The 14,178-nt window shown below is 40.8% G+C and overlaps 1 protein-coding gene across 1 annotated transcript in view; it reads left to right on the forward strand.

Moving 5' to 3' along the window:
• INTS4 (integrator complex subunit 4) overlaps window positions 1–14,178 on the forward strand; it is a 127,479-nt gene that overhangs the window by 64,394 nt on the left and 48,907 nt on the right. Inside the window, exons 11-12 of the mRNA XM_037734977.1 lie at window positions 2,028–2,233; window positions 5,547–5,689. Of these exons, the coding sequence (XP_037590905.1) occupies window positions 2,028–2,233; window positions 5,547–5,689 (349 nt within the window). The remainder of the gene's footprint in view (window positions 1–2,027; window positions 2,234–5,546; window positions 5,690–14,178) is intronic.

Raw genomic sequence — 14,178 nt, forward strand, 5'->3', positions numbered from 1 at the left:
GCGATCTCGGCTCACCGCAACCTCCGCCTCCTGGGTTCAGACAATTCTCCTGCCTCAGCCTCCTGAGTAGCTGGGATTACAGGCACGTGCCACCATGCCCAGCTAATTTTTTGTAGTTTTTTAGTAGAGACGGGGTTTCACCATGTTGACCAGGATGGTCTTGATCTCTTAACCTCGTGATCCACCCGCCTCGGCCTCCCAAAGTGCTGGGATTACATATTTTTAATTTTTGTTGGTACATACTAGACATATATATTTAAGGGGTACATGAGATGTTTTGATAGAGGCATGGAATATGAAATAATCACATCATCTAGAATAGGATATCTATCTCCTTAATGATTTATCCTTTGTGTTACAAATGTTATTAAGATGTAATCAAATTAAGTTTGAAAAATGAGTAGGCCATAACCAGTTATCAGCTATGACAGCTTTCTAATTTTATCACATTGATAAAATTCTGGGTAAATTTGGGTTTTAGGGCCACATTGCTGGGAATGAAATGGAACCTTATTTCACTGGCTATTTAGTGTAGTGCCTCACATACTTCTAGTCTTCTAATTTATCCATCTTCTCCCTTCTTTTTGGGACTTTGTGCATGCAGCTCTTCTTCTAGAAAGGCCTTTTTCTTTCTTTTGGCTTAGCAGCTCTTTTAGATACTATTTTTAGGAATCATATGCTACAGAAAGCCACCTCTGATCCCATTGATTGGGCTATATTTCTTCATGTGCATTTTCTTACATTACCTGTGCTTTTCCATGGTAACAGTCATCACTCTGTAATACAGTTAACTGTTCTTGTTTGTAAGCCTGAGGGGCAATCTTACTTTTGTTCATCTTTGTATCTTTAGTACTAAGTACAAAGCTAATAAGTAGTTAAGTCTGGACCCAGTTATACATGTGCGGATGCTGAGAATCAGTCTTTTTTAGAATATAGTATAGTAGATCCCTTTTCTCTGCTCTGTACCCATGGGGAGTCTGTGATATATTATTTATTTATTTTTAATTAAAGTTTTTATCTACTTTAATCTGAATAATAATGATACTGTTATTTACTAATTGACTTTTTAAAAAGTACTTTACTGTGGTTGGAATACTGTAAGACAACTTAGTTTTCAAGAAGTTTAGTTAATGTAGACAGACTTGATCACACATATGTAAAGTCAGATTTAAACCATAGTCCTTGTGACAATAAAGTCCATGTTCTTAGATCAATGTGAAGGTGGGTGTTATGTGAAACTGTGAGCATAGAGATCTCCCAGGGAGAGTTTATAGACTGAGAGGAGTAGAGAATAGAAGATAGCCTCAAGGAGAAGGAATCCATCTTGTACTTTTCCCATGGCTCTTAATTTGAGTTAATATATATGTGTGTGTATATATACACACACCACATATATATAATATGGGGCTTCAGTGTGTTGCTTAGACTGGCCTTGAATTCCTGGGCTCAAATGATCCTCCCACCTCAGCCTCCTGAGTAGGTGGGACTTTGGTGTATGCCACTGCACCTGGCTGATGTGCAGTTTTGTTTTGTTTTAATGAGACAGGGTCTCTCTCACTCTGTCACCCAGGATGGAATGTAGTGGCATGATCATGCCTCACTGCAGCTTTGAACTCCTGGGCACAAGTGATCTTCTTGCTTCAGCCTCCCAAGTAGATGGGACTATAGGCGTGTACCACCACACTTGGCTAATTTGATTTTTTGTGTTTTGTTTTTGTTTTGTTTTGAGATATGGTCTCACTCCATCACCCAGGCTGGAGTGCAGTGGCACGAACTTGGCTCACTGTAATTTCTGCCTCCCAGGCTCAAGTGATCCCCCACCTCAGCCTCCCAAGCAGCTGAGACAACAGGTTCATGCTACCACACCCAGCTAATTTTTAAAAATTTTTGGTAGAAACGGAGTTTTACCACATTGCCCAGCCCGGCTCAAGTGATCTGCCCACCTTGGCTTCCCAAAGTGTTAGGATTACAGGCGTGAGCCCCTGTGCCTAGCCTGATGTGCAGCTTTATTGTTCTCTTTTTTCTAGAGGTTCGTATCGCTGCTGTGGAGGCCCTCTGCATGTTGGCCCAGTCTTCACCCTCTTTTGCTGAGAAGTGCCTTGATTTCCTGGTTGACATGTTCAATGATGAAATTGAAGAAGTACGTCTGCAGTCCATACATACCATGAGAAAAATCTCTAACAATATCACCCTCCGAGAAGATCAGCTTGACACTGTCTTGGCTGTGCTAGAGGTGAGTATTTCTAGTTTGTTACTCATTTCTTCATACCTGCCCCCAGCTGTTAAAAATCAGGTATTGTGCTAGGCATTGGTGACAGAACAGTTATCAAGCAGCACAGTTCTGCTTTCTATACCTCTTCCCTAAGATGGAAGAAATTGACTGTGAAACAAGAAATTTGAATAAGCTTGGTCTTTCTGTGATTAAGAAAGGATAGGATGCCTTAAGGAATTAAGGGTTTATTATAATGATAGCATAGAGTTGAAGAAATGGGAGAGTGGAGGAAGTGGCTACAGATAAGGTAGGGGCTAAATAATGAAGAGTTCTATTCAACCTTTAATTTGATTTTATTCTTGTAGTGAATTATAGGCTGTTACAGCAGCAAGTGCTCTTGGGGATTGATTCATCTAGCCTGGGAATTTTATAGAGGAAAAAAGTGAGTTGTCTGAGGCAGTTAGTGGCTGCACGAGAATGTAAACAGAGTTGCTTCCCAGGCCGTACAGCTCTACGTGGTTCTTCAATTATTTTTCTAAAATGTCTAGATTTTATTTGCAACTACAAAAGTTCTTCATAGTATTCATAATTGGAGTTTGGCCTCTGGTTTCCTTTTTTGAGGACGACGGGGTTCAGATGTGAAAGGGATAGTAAATAGGTGCTTAGTTATTAGAGCCCTTATAGTGGATTTCTACTGCGTACATTAAAGAACAGCTGGTGCTTTGGTTTTGAAGGTCCCTACCATTCTCTCAGCTGCTTAGCACTTTTACTAAGATTTTTCCTGAATTATAAATCTTTATAATTTTTTTGTGTATTTTTTCCTGAAAATAAGTTTACATTTTATATGTGGTTCTTCATGGGTGGTCTCATACATAGTCCAGCCACTCCTTTCCTTTTTAGCTTTCTTTTCAACCATTCCTCACCTTGAACTTCATGCTGAAGTCACTTTCCTACACATACTGCATTTCCTCACAATTTTGCCTTCAATGTAATTTTCCCCCTTTTTGTAAGTGGCTTGCAAAGCTGCCACTTTGACCTAGGGGTATTCAACTTATTCCCACAGCCTACATTAGGCAACACATCCAGGAAGCTTTCCCTAACTGCTCCTTCCAGTCCTAGGAGGGCTAAATGCCACTTCTCTATTCCCATAGCACCCTGCGTATACTGCCCTAGCATTTTTCAGTAATTCTCTCTTTTGGAAGACTGTAAGCTTCGCAAGGGGTCTTTACTTTTCTTTTTCTTTTCTGATCTTTTTTTGAGGCAGAGTCTCGCACTGTTGCCCAGGCTGGAGTGCAGTGGTGCAATCTTAACTTACTGCAACCTCTATCCCTTGGTTTCAGCCAATTCTTCTGCCTCAGCCTCCCAAGTAGCTGGGATTATAGGCACACACCACAGTCCCTGACTAATTTTTGTGTATTTTTTTTTAGTAGAGATGGGGTTTTGCCATGTTGGCCTAGCTGGTTTTGAACTCCTGACCTCAAGTGATCCATCCACCTTGGCCTCCCAAAGTGCTGGGATTACAGGCACACACCACAGTGCCTGGCTAATTTTTGTATATATTTTTTTAGTAGAGATGGGGTTTTACCATGTTGGCCAGGCTGGTTTTGAACCCCTGACCTCAAGTGATCCATCCACCTTGGCTTCCCAAAGTGCTGGGATTACGGTGTGAGCCATCATGCCAGGCCGACTCTTTATTTTTTTTTATTATCAATGTCTTGCAGCAGTGTCTGGCACAATTAGGTGCTCAGAAAATGTTTGCTCTGTAGCTCAGCTATGTTCCAAGCTATGTTTTGATGTACAGAATTGTTCACAGGTATGCTTATTTGTTGGCATAAGGTACATAACTCACAAAGAATCCTTTCCTTTTAATTCTGTTTGGGAGATCAGACTCATATAAACTTACAGTAGACTGTTCTTCTACCCTGCTGTGCACTGCTCCCTTACATTTTCTGTGCCACTGTACTTCATTGCTTTGAACCTTACCTTGCTGACCCTTCCAGCTAGAATTTGCTTTTTGTTGTTGTTGTTGTTGCTATGCCAAGATCCTACCCTGCCTAGAAAAATTCACATTTTTATTCAACAAGCAGTATCTGTGTGTTAGAAATACAGTGTTATCAAAACAGGATCCCTGCTTTCATGAAACTTACATTCTTAAAGAGATGGAGTCAACAAACAAAGTGATTTCAGATGATGATAAATGTTACACAGAAGATAAACAGTATGATGGAGGAATGAGGAATTTCACTACAATTTGAGTGGTTAGTAAAACCTTTCTGAGGAGATGATGTTCAAGTTGAATCTTGAAAGATAAAGAGAAGTTAGCTATGTGAAGACTGGGAGAAGAACTTCAGGTAGAGGCAACAGCTAGTGGGAAGACTCTAAGGCACAAGTGAGCTTTGTTGTGTTTGCAGAATAAAGAGAAAGCCAGTAGGATTGAACCATAGTGAGAAAGTAGAAATGTGGCATAAGATGAAGTCTGAGAGAGGCACTGGGGACAGGTAGAGAGCCTTGTAGGCCATTTTAAGATGTTTGGATTTTATTCTAACATTATGGAAAACTATTGCAGAATTTTATAAATAGGAGTGACATTTCAATTTGCTTCTCATTTAATGTTTCTCATTCTTGAAGTCTTCTTGAAATTCACATCAGCTAGATTGACTCTTTCCCTCACTCCTCCATTGAACACATACAGGTATACCTCTCTTTATTGGGCTTTGCAGATATTGTGGTTTGTGTGATTGTTTGTTTTTAATAAATTGAGAGATTGTGGCACTGAGCGAGTCTGTTGGTGCCATTTTTCCAATAGCATGTGCTCACCTTATGTCTGTGTCACATTTTGGTAATTCTTGCAATATTTCAAACTTTTATTATCACATCTGTTATGGTGATCTTTGATCAGTGATCTTTGATGTTACTGTTGTAATTGTTTTGGGATCCCACAGACAGTGCCTAAATATGATGGCAAACTTAAGTGTGTGTGTGTTTTGAGTGTTCCACTAACTGGCCATACCCGGTTTCTCTCTTAGCCTTTCTTCTTAGCCTGTCCTTTTTCCTAGTTGCAAAAAGGCTCTTTTAGCTTTAGCATCATGTTTGAGTTCCAGATACGTTGGAGAAGGGAGGTTAAAGAACAAAGGGGACAAAGCTACTGCCTCTAGTCCTTAATTTATCAGTAAAATGAAAGATATTTCAGGAATTTTAGCTAAAGAACTTCCACATATTTTTTTTTTTACATGGCCACCCTAGATGGGCAGGTGGCTAGGGAGAAGGGGACGGTAGATAGAGGCTGAGTCTGCTAACCAACAGTAACTACTGTTATTATTAATTTTTTTTAAAGGATTCATCCAGAGATATTCGAGAGGCTCTTCATGAACTCTTATGCTGTACTAATGTTTCAACCAAAGAAGGGATTCATCTTGCATTGGTGGAGCTGCTGAAAAATTTAACCAAGTACCCTACTGATAGGGACTCCATATGGAAGTAATGACTTTTTTGCCCATTTACTCACTGAGTCCCATAATGTGGTAAATGTACAATGCTGACATTTGTTCTGTCCTTATAGTTTGAGGATAGTATGGCCCTGAATTTTGCCTCTAATTTAGAAACCTGATTCAACTTAACCAAACTCTTAAGAATCTGATTCCTAAGCTGAGTATCACATTTCAGATTACTTATTAATATGTCCATCTATCCACTTAGCAGATACTACGTGCCTGCTGTGTGCTGACTATGCACCAACTCCTATGGTAGCTGTTACAAGTATAGAAATGAATTAATTAGATTTCCTCTTTCTCATATATAGTGGGTTTTTTGTTTTGTTTTGTTTTTATTTTTTGAGATGGAGCCCTGTTCTGTTGCCAGGCTGGAGTGCAGTGGTGCGATCCCAGTTCACTGCAACCTCTGCCTCCTGGGTTCAAGCAATTTCCGGCCTCAGACTCCTGAGTAGCTGGGACTACAGGCATGCACCACCATGCCTGGCTAATTTTTGTTTCGCTTTTTTTGAGACGGAATCTCGTTCTGTCATCCGGACTAGATTGCAGTGGTACAATCTCAGCTCACTGCAACCTCTGCCTCCCGGGTTCAAGCAATTCTCTTGCCTCAGCTTCTTGAGTAACAACTGGTATTACAAGTACACACCACCACACCCAGCTAATTTTTGTATTTTTTTTTAGTAGAGATGGGGTTTTACCATGTTGGTCAGGCTGGACTTGAGCTCCTGACCTCAAGTGATCCACCTGCCTTGGCCTCCCAAAGTGCTGGGATTATAGGTGTGAGCCACTGCATCTGGCCACTGCTATATAGTGTTAATCACTCCTGTGTCTATTTTGCATTTTTGTAAAGAATCAGATCCATCATCATAGAGATTATAGGCAGGGCAGGAGGCAGAGCTATGTAAGATGGGAAATCACAATCATTTTCTCCTTTGATTATCTCTAGTTTTATTCAGTACTATCAACTTATTAACACTGTTCATTAATATAAATATATAAATGTGTTTTCTACATGTTTAAATTAATATAAATTATATTAATATAAATGTGTGTTCTACATGTTTAAATGAGTTTATATGATGAGACCACTTCAACTGTGTATAGTTTGTCTTTAAAAATGTTGTTACTAAAAGTAGAAAAACTATGGGTTGAATCAGCTACTTAGAAAATATATCAAAACTGACCAACATGGTGAAACCTCATCTCTACTAAAAATAGAAAAATTAGCTGGACGTGGTGGCAGACGCCTGTAGTCCCAGCTACTTGGGAGGCTGAGTCAGGAGAATCACTTGAACCCAAGAGGTGGAGGTTGCAGTGAGCCGAGATTGTGCCACTACACTCCAGCCTGGACACAAGAGTGAAACTCTATCTCAAAAAAAAAGAAGAGAAAAGAAAATATATTAAAACTGAAAATACCAGGGCAGTCTTGCTCTAGGAAACTTTTTTGGTGTCTGGTGTTCCATTTTGCCATTCCTTTTTATAGTCCCATTCAGCTCAATTTGACATATATTTATTGAGTGTCTTCAAGAAGCTCTCAGTCATTTGTGGGGTTGCAGTGGCGTTAAACACCTATATAAGTAACTGGAGTTCTGTGGAGACCCAGCATGTCTCCACAGAAGGAAGTAATGTTGGAACATTCTTCAGGCATTAAAATAAGATTTGTAGTTATTTGGTTCACTTAGAATATTTACATAAGGCTATCTTTATTGGGTGATTGTGGACAAAGAACTCCTTAACCACATAGTGCTTCAAAAGCCTTTGAAGTCACCTATTCTAATTTTTTTTTTAACTTTAGAGACAGGGTCTCACTATGTTGTCCAGGCTGGTCTTGAACTCCTAGGCTCCAGTAATCCTTCTACCTTGGCCTCCCAAAGTCCTAGGATTACAAGCGTGAGCTAGTGCACCTGGCCTACTTATTCTAATTATCACTTATGTTTTTTTTTTCACCTTTTCCAATGAATGGTGGCATTATTTAGAAATAAAAAATAGATGAGGCCAGGCATGGTAGCTCATGCCTATAATCCCAGCACTTTGGGAGACGGAGGAGGGAGGATCACCTGAAGCCAGGAGTTTGATATTAGTCTGAGCAACAAAACCAGACTCTGTCTCTACAAAAAATTTAAAAATTAGCCCAGTGCAGTATACATACCCATAGTCCCAGCTACTTAGGGAGGCTGAAGCAGGAAGATTGCTGGAGCCCAGGATTTAAAGGCTGTGGTGAGCCATGTTGATACCAGTCCACTACAGCCTGAGTGACAGAGCAAGACCTTGTCTCTTAGAAAGGAAAAAAGTGATAAAAGAGTAAAGAAATAGAGTGACCTGTTTTTTAAAATGTTGATAAACATAAATGTATAAATGAAAGTTCTGAAGGAGATAGTTTGGTCTGTTTATATATCTTTAGTTCATTCAATAAATGCTTACTGACCACTTGCTATAACCCAGTCAATATGTTAGGTGCTGTAGAGATTTAAAAATGGATTGGGCTCAGACCTAGCCCTAAAATACCAAGAAGGGAGAACGGTAGCAAATATGTGGATAGGGAGGTGAATGAGATAGTAAGAAGTTTAGAATATTAAGAAGCCAGAATTAAAGCCTAGCTTTAGAGAGGCCCACATGTATAGGGGCCTGTAAGGTGACCCATTTAATAGTACTTCTGGTACCCATCTGAGTTATGAATAGAGTAAGATCAAAATAAATGACTGGCACCTGGAAGCTAAAATTCTTTCTTTACAGTGTGCCCTGAGGTATACTGAGTAAAAGTGCTTAGAGAGGCCTGAAAATAAATGAAACAAATTCTTTCCACCTAGAAGGAAAAACAGACTGGGAAAAGCATACTTTCTCAAGAAGATAACATGCTTTAGATTAGATGACTTTCATTCCCCATATACTCAATGAATTTTTCAGTGTTTATTTTCTCTCTCTTTTGCTGATCTACCTGTTCTCCAGTCCCTGGTGAAATCTCCTATGTGACCATCTGCTATGTGAATATTTCTTTTTCTATTTCTTTTATTATTTATTTATTTATTGCATTTTAGGTTTTGGGGTACATGTGAAGAACATGCAAGATTGTTGCATAGGTACACACATGGCAGTGTGGTTTGCTGCCTCCTCATCACTTATATCTGGCATTTCTTCCCATGTTATCCCTCCCCAACTCCCCATCCCTCGCTGTCCCTCCCGTTTCCCTCCAACAGACCCCAGTGTGTGATGCTCCCCTCCCTGTGTCCAAGTGTTCTCATTGTTCAACACCCGCCTATGAGTAAGAACATGCGGTGTTTGATTTTCTCTTCTTCTGTCAGTTTGCTGAGAATGATGGTTTCCAGGTTCATCCATTTCCCTACAAAGGACACGAACTCATCGTTTTTTATGGCTGCATAGCATTCCATGGTGTATATATGCCACATTTTCCCTGTCCAGTCTATCGTCGATGGACATTTGGGTTGGTTCCAAGTCTTTGCTATTGTAAACAGTGCTGCAGTAAACATTAGTGTGCATGTGTCCTTATAATAGAATGATTTATAATCCTTTGGATATATACCCAGTATTGGGATTGCTGAGTCAAATGGAATTTCCATTTCTAGGTCCTTGAGGAATTGCCACACTGTCTTCCACAATGGTTGAACTAATTTACACTCCCACCAACAGTGTAAAAGTGTTCCTGTTTCAAGAAAACAAAAAGTTTTCCTATTTCTCCACATCTTCTCCAGCATCTGTTGTCTCCAATTTTTTAATGATTGCCATTCGAACTGGCATGAGATGGTATCTCAATGTAGTTTTGATTTGCATTTCTCTAATGACCAGTGATGATGAGCATTTTTTCATATGTTTGTTGGCCTCATATATGTCTTCTTTTGTAAAGTGCCTGTTTGTATCCTTCACCCACTTTTGAATGGGCTTGTGTGTTTTTTTCTTGTAGATCTGTTTTAGTTCTTTGTAGATTCTGGATATCAGCCCTTTGTCAGATGGGTAGACTGCCAACATTTTTTCCCATTCTGTTGGTTGCCGATTCACCCTAATGACTGTTTCTTTTGCCATGCAGAAGCTGTGGAGTTTGATTAGGTCCCATTTGTCTATTTTGACTTTTGTTGCCAATGCTTTTGGTGTTTTGGTCATGAAGTCCTTGCCTATGCCTATGTCCTGAATGGTTTTGCCTAGATTTTCTTCTAGGGTTTTTATGATGTTAGGTCTTATGTTTAAGTCTTTAATCCATCTGGAGTTAATTTTAGTGTAAGGTGTCAGGAAGGGGTCCAGTTTCTGCTTTTGGCACATGGCTAGCCAGTTTTCCCAACACCATTTATTAAACAGGGAATCCTTTCGCCATTGCTTGTTTTCGTCAGGTTTTCAAAGATCAGATGGTTGTAGATATGTGGCGTTGCCTCCGAGGCCTCTGTTCTGTTCCATTGGTCTATATCTCTATTTTGGTACCAGTACCATGCTGTTTTGATTACTGTAGCCTTGTAATATAATTTGAAGTCAGATAGTGTGATGCCTCCAGCTTTGTTCTTTTTGCTTAGAATTGACTTGACTATGCGGGCTCTCCTTTGGTTCCATATGAAGTATAAGGTGTTTTTTTCCAGTTCTGTGAAGAAGATCATTGGTAGTTTGATGGGGATAGCATTGAATCTGTAAATTACTTTGGGCTGTATGGCCATTTTCACAATGTTGATTCTTCCTAGCCATGAGCATGGAATGTTTCTCCATCTGTTTGTGGCTTCTCTTATTTCGTTGAGCAGTGGTTTTTAGTTCTCCTTGAAGCGGTGCTTTACATTCTTTGTTAATTGTATTCCTAGGTATTTTATTCTTTTTGTAGCAATTGTGAAAGGCAGTTCGTTCTTGATTTGGCTCTCTTTAAGTCTGCTATTGGTGTATAGGAATGCTTGTGATTTTTAGACATTGATTTTGTATCTTGAACTTTGCTGAACTTGCTTATCAGTTTCAGGAGATTTTAGGCTCAGACAATGGGGTCTTCTAAATATACAATCATGTCATCTGCAAATAGCGACAATTTGACTTCTTCTTTTCCTTATTGAATACCCTTTATTTCTTTTTCTTGCCTGATTGCTCTGGCTAGAACTTCCAATACTATATTGAATGGGAATGGTGAGAGAGGGCATCCTGGCCTAGTGCCAGATTTCAAAGGGAATGCTTCCAGTTTTTGCCCATTCAGTATGATATTGGCTGTTGATTTGTCATAAATAGCTTTTATTATTTTGAGATACATTCCACCAATACCTAGTTTGTTGAGGGTTTTTAGCATAAAGTGCTGTTGAATTTTGTCAAATGCCTTCTCTGCATCAATTCAGATAATCGTGAGGCTTTGCTGAGCTGCTGTGGAATCCGCCCAGCTGCCCTGTGAAATTCTCTGCAGTCCAGTTTATAGTGTTATAGTTAGAACTGCCTCCATAATGGTGGCCCACCTCTGTAATAGCAGACTCTCTGTAATGGTGGACTGCCTCGTCAATGACGGACTACCTTAGTAGTGGCGGACTGCCTCACTAATGGCAGACGCCCCTCCCCTATAGAGCTGGACCGTTCCGGGTTCAGCTGTGCTTGCTGTTAAACTCTCAATCCAGAGCATTTCAGATTACTGTTTTTTGTGGGAATGGGAACGGCTGAGCCTGGTTACCTTGCTCCCTGTCTCAGATCCCCCTTTTTTTTTTCAGTTGAATGGGCGTCTCTGTCTCCCAGGCATCCCAGTCACCAGTTGAAACAGCGCCCGGATTTGTGTGATTTCTTGTGCATAGACCTGCTGCGCCGGCTGAAACAGCTGCTGGAGACTCGTGGCGCTTTTTTGCCGGGGAATTTCCTGGCCTGGCTCCCTGTTTCAGTCCCCTTTTTCTTCAGTTGAATGGGCGACTCTGTCTCCCAGGCGTTCCAGTCACCAGTTGAAATAGACACCCAGATTTGTGTGAGATTTTGTGCAGAGACCCACTGAGCCAGCCGAAACAGTCGCTCTGGGGGCTTGTGGTGCTTTTTTTCCTGGGAATCTTCTGTCCTGGCTCCCTGTTTCAGTCTCCTTTTTATCAGTTAAATGGGTGACTGTGTCTCCCAGGCATTCCAGTCACCTGTTGAAAAGTCACTGGGATCTTTGTGATTTCCCACGTGGCGACCCACTACCCCGGCTGAAACAGGCGTGGATTCATGGTGCTTTTTTGCCTGGGAATCTCCTGGCCTGGCTCCCTGTTTCAGTCCCCTTTTTATCAGTTGAATGGGCGACTCTGTCTCCCAGGTGCTCCAATTGCCAGCTAAAAGGTGCCCAGACCTTTGTATTTTGTGCGGAGACCTGCCGCTCCAGCCAAAACAGCCACACTGGCAACCCGTGGGGCTCCTCCACTTGGGAATCTCTTGGTCTGTGGGCAATAAAAATCCATCTGCAAATGCGATGTCCACTCACCCTCCACGCTCTCACTGGGAACTGCAATCCTGAGCTGCTCCTAATCGGCCATCTTGGATCCCCCTATGTGAATATTTCTCTGATCATATTGGTCTCTTCTACCTTTGACACGAAGAAGTAGAATGTCTTTTATTTGATAGTTCTTACCTTTGATAGTAGTGCTGGTCATCTTTGCCTCAGCTGAATTATAAACTCCACAAGGACAGAATTAAGATATATATGTTTTCAATTTAGTTCCCCCCCCCTTTTTTTTTTTTAATTCTTCAGAGAAGGAAATAGGTTCTGTGATTTTTTTTTTTTTTTTTTTTTAAAGATTTTTTTTTTTTTTTTCTTTTTTTTTTTTTTTTTTTTTTTGAGACAGAGTCTTGCTCTGTTGCCCAAGTTGGATTGCAGTGGATGTGATCTCAGCTCACTGCAACCTCCGCTTCCCAGGTTCAAGTGATTCTCCTGCTTCAACAGGAGAATCCTGAGTAGCTGGGATTATAGGCGCCTGCCACCATCTCCAGCTAATTTTTGTATTTTTAGTAGAGTTGAGGGTTTGCCATGTTAGCCAGGCTGGTCTCGAACTCCTGACCTCAAGTAATCCACCCACCTTGGCCTCCCAAAGTGCACCTTCTAAACCAGAACTTAACAAATAAAAAATAATACGATCGGGTGTGGTGGCTCATGCCTGTAATCCTAGCACTTTAGGAGGCCGGGGCAGGTGGATCACCTGTGGTCAGGAGTTCGAGACCAGCCTGGCCAACATGGTGAAATCTCATCTCTACTAAAAATGCAAAAATCTACCGGGTGTGGTGGTGTAGGCCTGTGATCCCAGCCACTCAGGAGGCCTAGGTAGGAGAGTCACTTGAACCTGGGAGGCAGAGGTCGCAGTGAGCTGAGATGATACCACTGCATTCCAGCTTGGGCAACAAAGCAAAATCCCGTCTCAAAACAAAACCAAAACCAAAAACAAAAAACCATAAAAGATAATAAATATATTTAATTACCTTGCTTGTATTAGTTCCTTATAGTTTATAAAGGACCTTTATGTAGTTATAATAGCTAACATTGAGCTCTTACTATATGACAGACACTTTGGTAAGTACTTTATGTTGGTTATCTTATTTAATGCTTATAGCAGCTCTGTGAAGTAATGACTTTGTTTTTTCTTTTTTTGAGACAGTGTCTGGCCCTGGCTCCAGGCTGGAGTGCAGTGGCACCATCTTGGCTCACTACAACCTTCTCCTCTTGGGTTCAAGAGATTCTCCTGCCTCAGCCTTCTGAGTAGCTGGGACTACAGGTGCACACCAGCACACCCAGCTAATTTTTGCATTTTTAGTAGAGACGGGGTTTCACTATATCGGCCAGGATGGTCTGTTGATCCTGTGATCTGCCCGCCTTGGTCTCCCAAAGTGCCGGGATTACAGGCGTGAGCCACCTTGTCCTGTCTAAAGTAATGACTTTTAATCCCATTTTGTAGATGAAAAAATTTACTTGCCTAAGGCTACTCAGTTTCAGACAGATCTCTGATTTCAGAACTTCACCCAGGATATCAATTAGAATGCTTTTGCCCACAAGTTAAAAAGACAACCTGATTAAAAATGTCTTAGCCAATTGGTCTAAGTTTTTTTCATAAAAAGAAATCAGAAGGTTGGTCTCAGGGTTGGTCATTCAGTGGGTTATCAGGGCTCTTTTTGGTTTCTCTGCAGTTCTCTTGGCTTCTCATAGTTATAAGATGGCTGCCTCATAAGATAGTATCTCAAGACAGAAAGGAAGGGTCATTCCCTTTCATGCATTGCTCTTTTGATTTGCAAAACCATCCCTGAGAAGCTCCCCAGCCAACATACTCTGATGCTCCATTTACTAGAATTGGCTTACTTGCCTACCAGCAAACCAGTCACGGGAAAATGGGAATGGAATTGCCTTGATGGGTTTAGACCAATAGTGTTTCAGCTGATGCGCTGGATTTGCCTTTTCTGAGCACTTTGCTGCCTGCCTGATACCTGAGTAAAATGAGGGCTCTCTCAGGAAGAAAGATGAGGGAAAATGGCTGTTGGTTAAATAACCAGTTCTTTTTTTTTTTTCTTTTTCTTTTTTTTTTT

This window comes from Cebus imitator, unplaced genomic scaffold (assembly GCF_001604975.1).
Source record: "Cebus imitator isolate Cc_AM_T3 unplaced genomic scaffold, Cebus_imitator-1.0 Scaffold698, whole genome shotgun sequence".
Lineage (NCBI taxonomy): Eukaryota > Metazoa > Chordata > Mammalia > Primates > Cebidae > Cebus > Cebus imitator.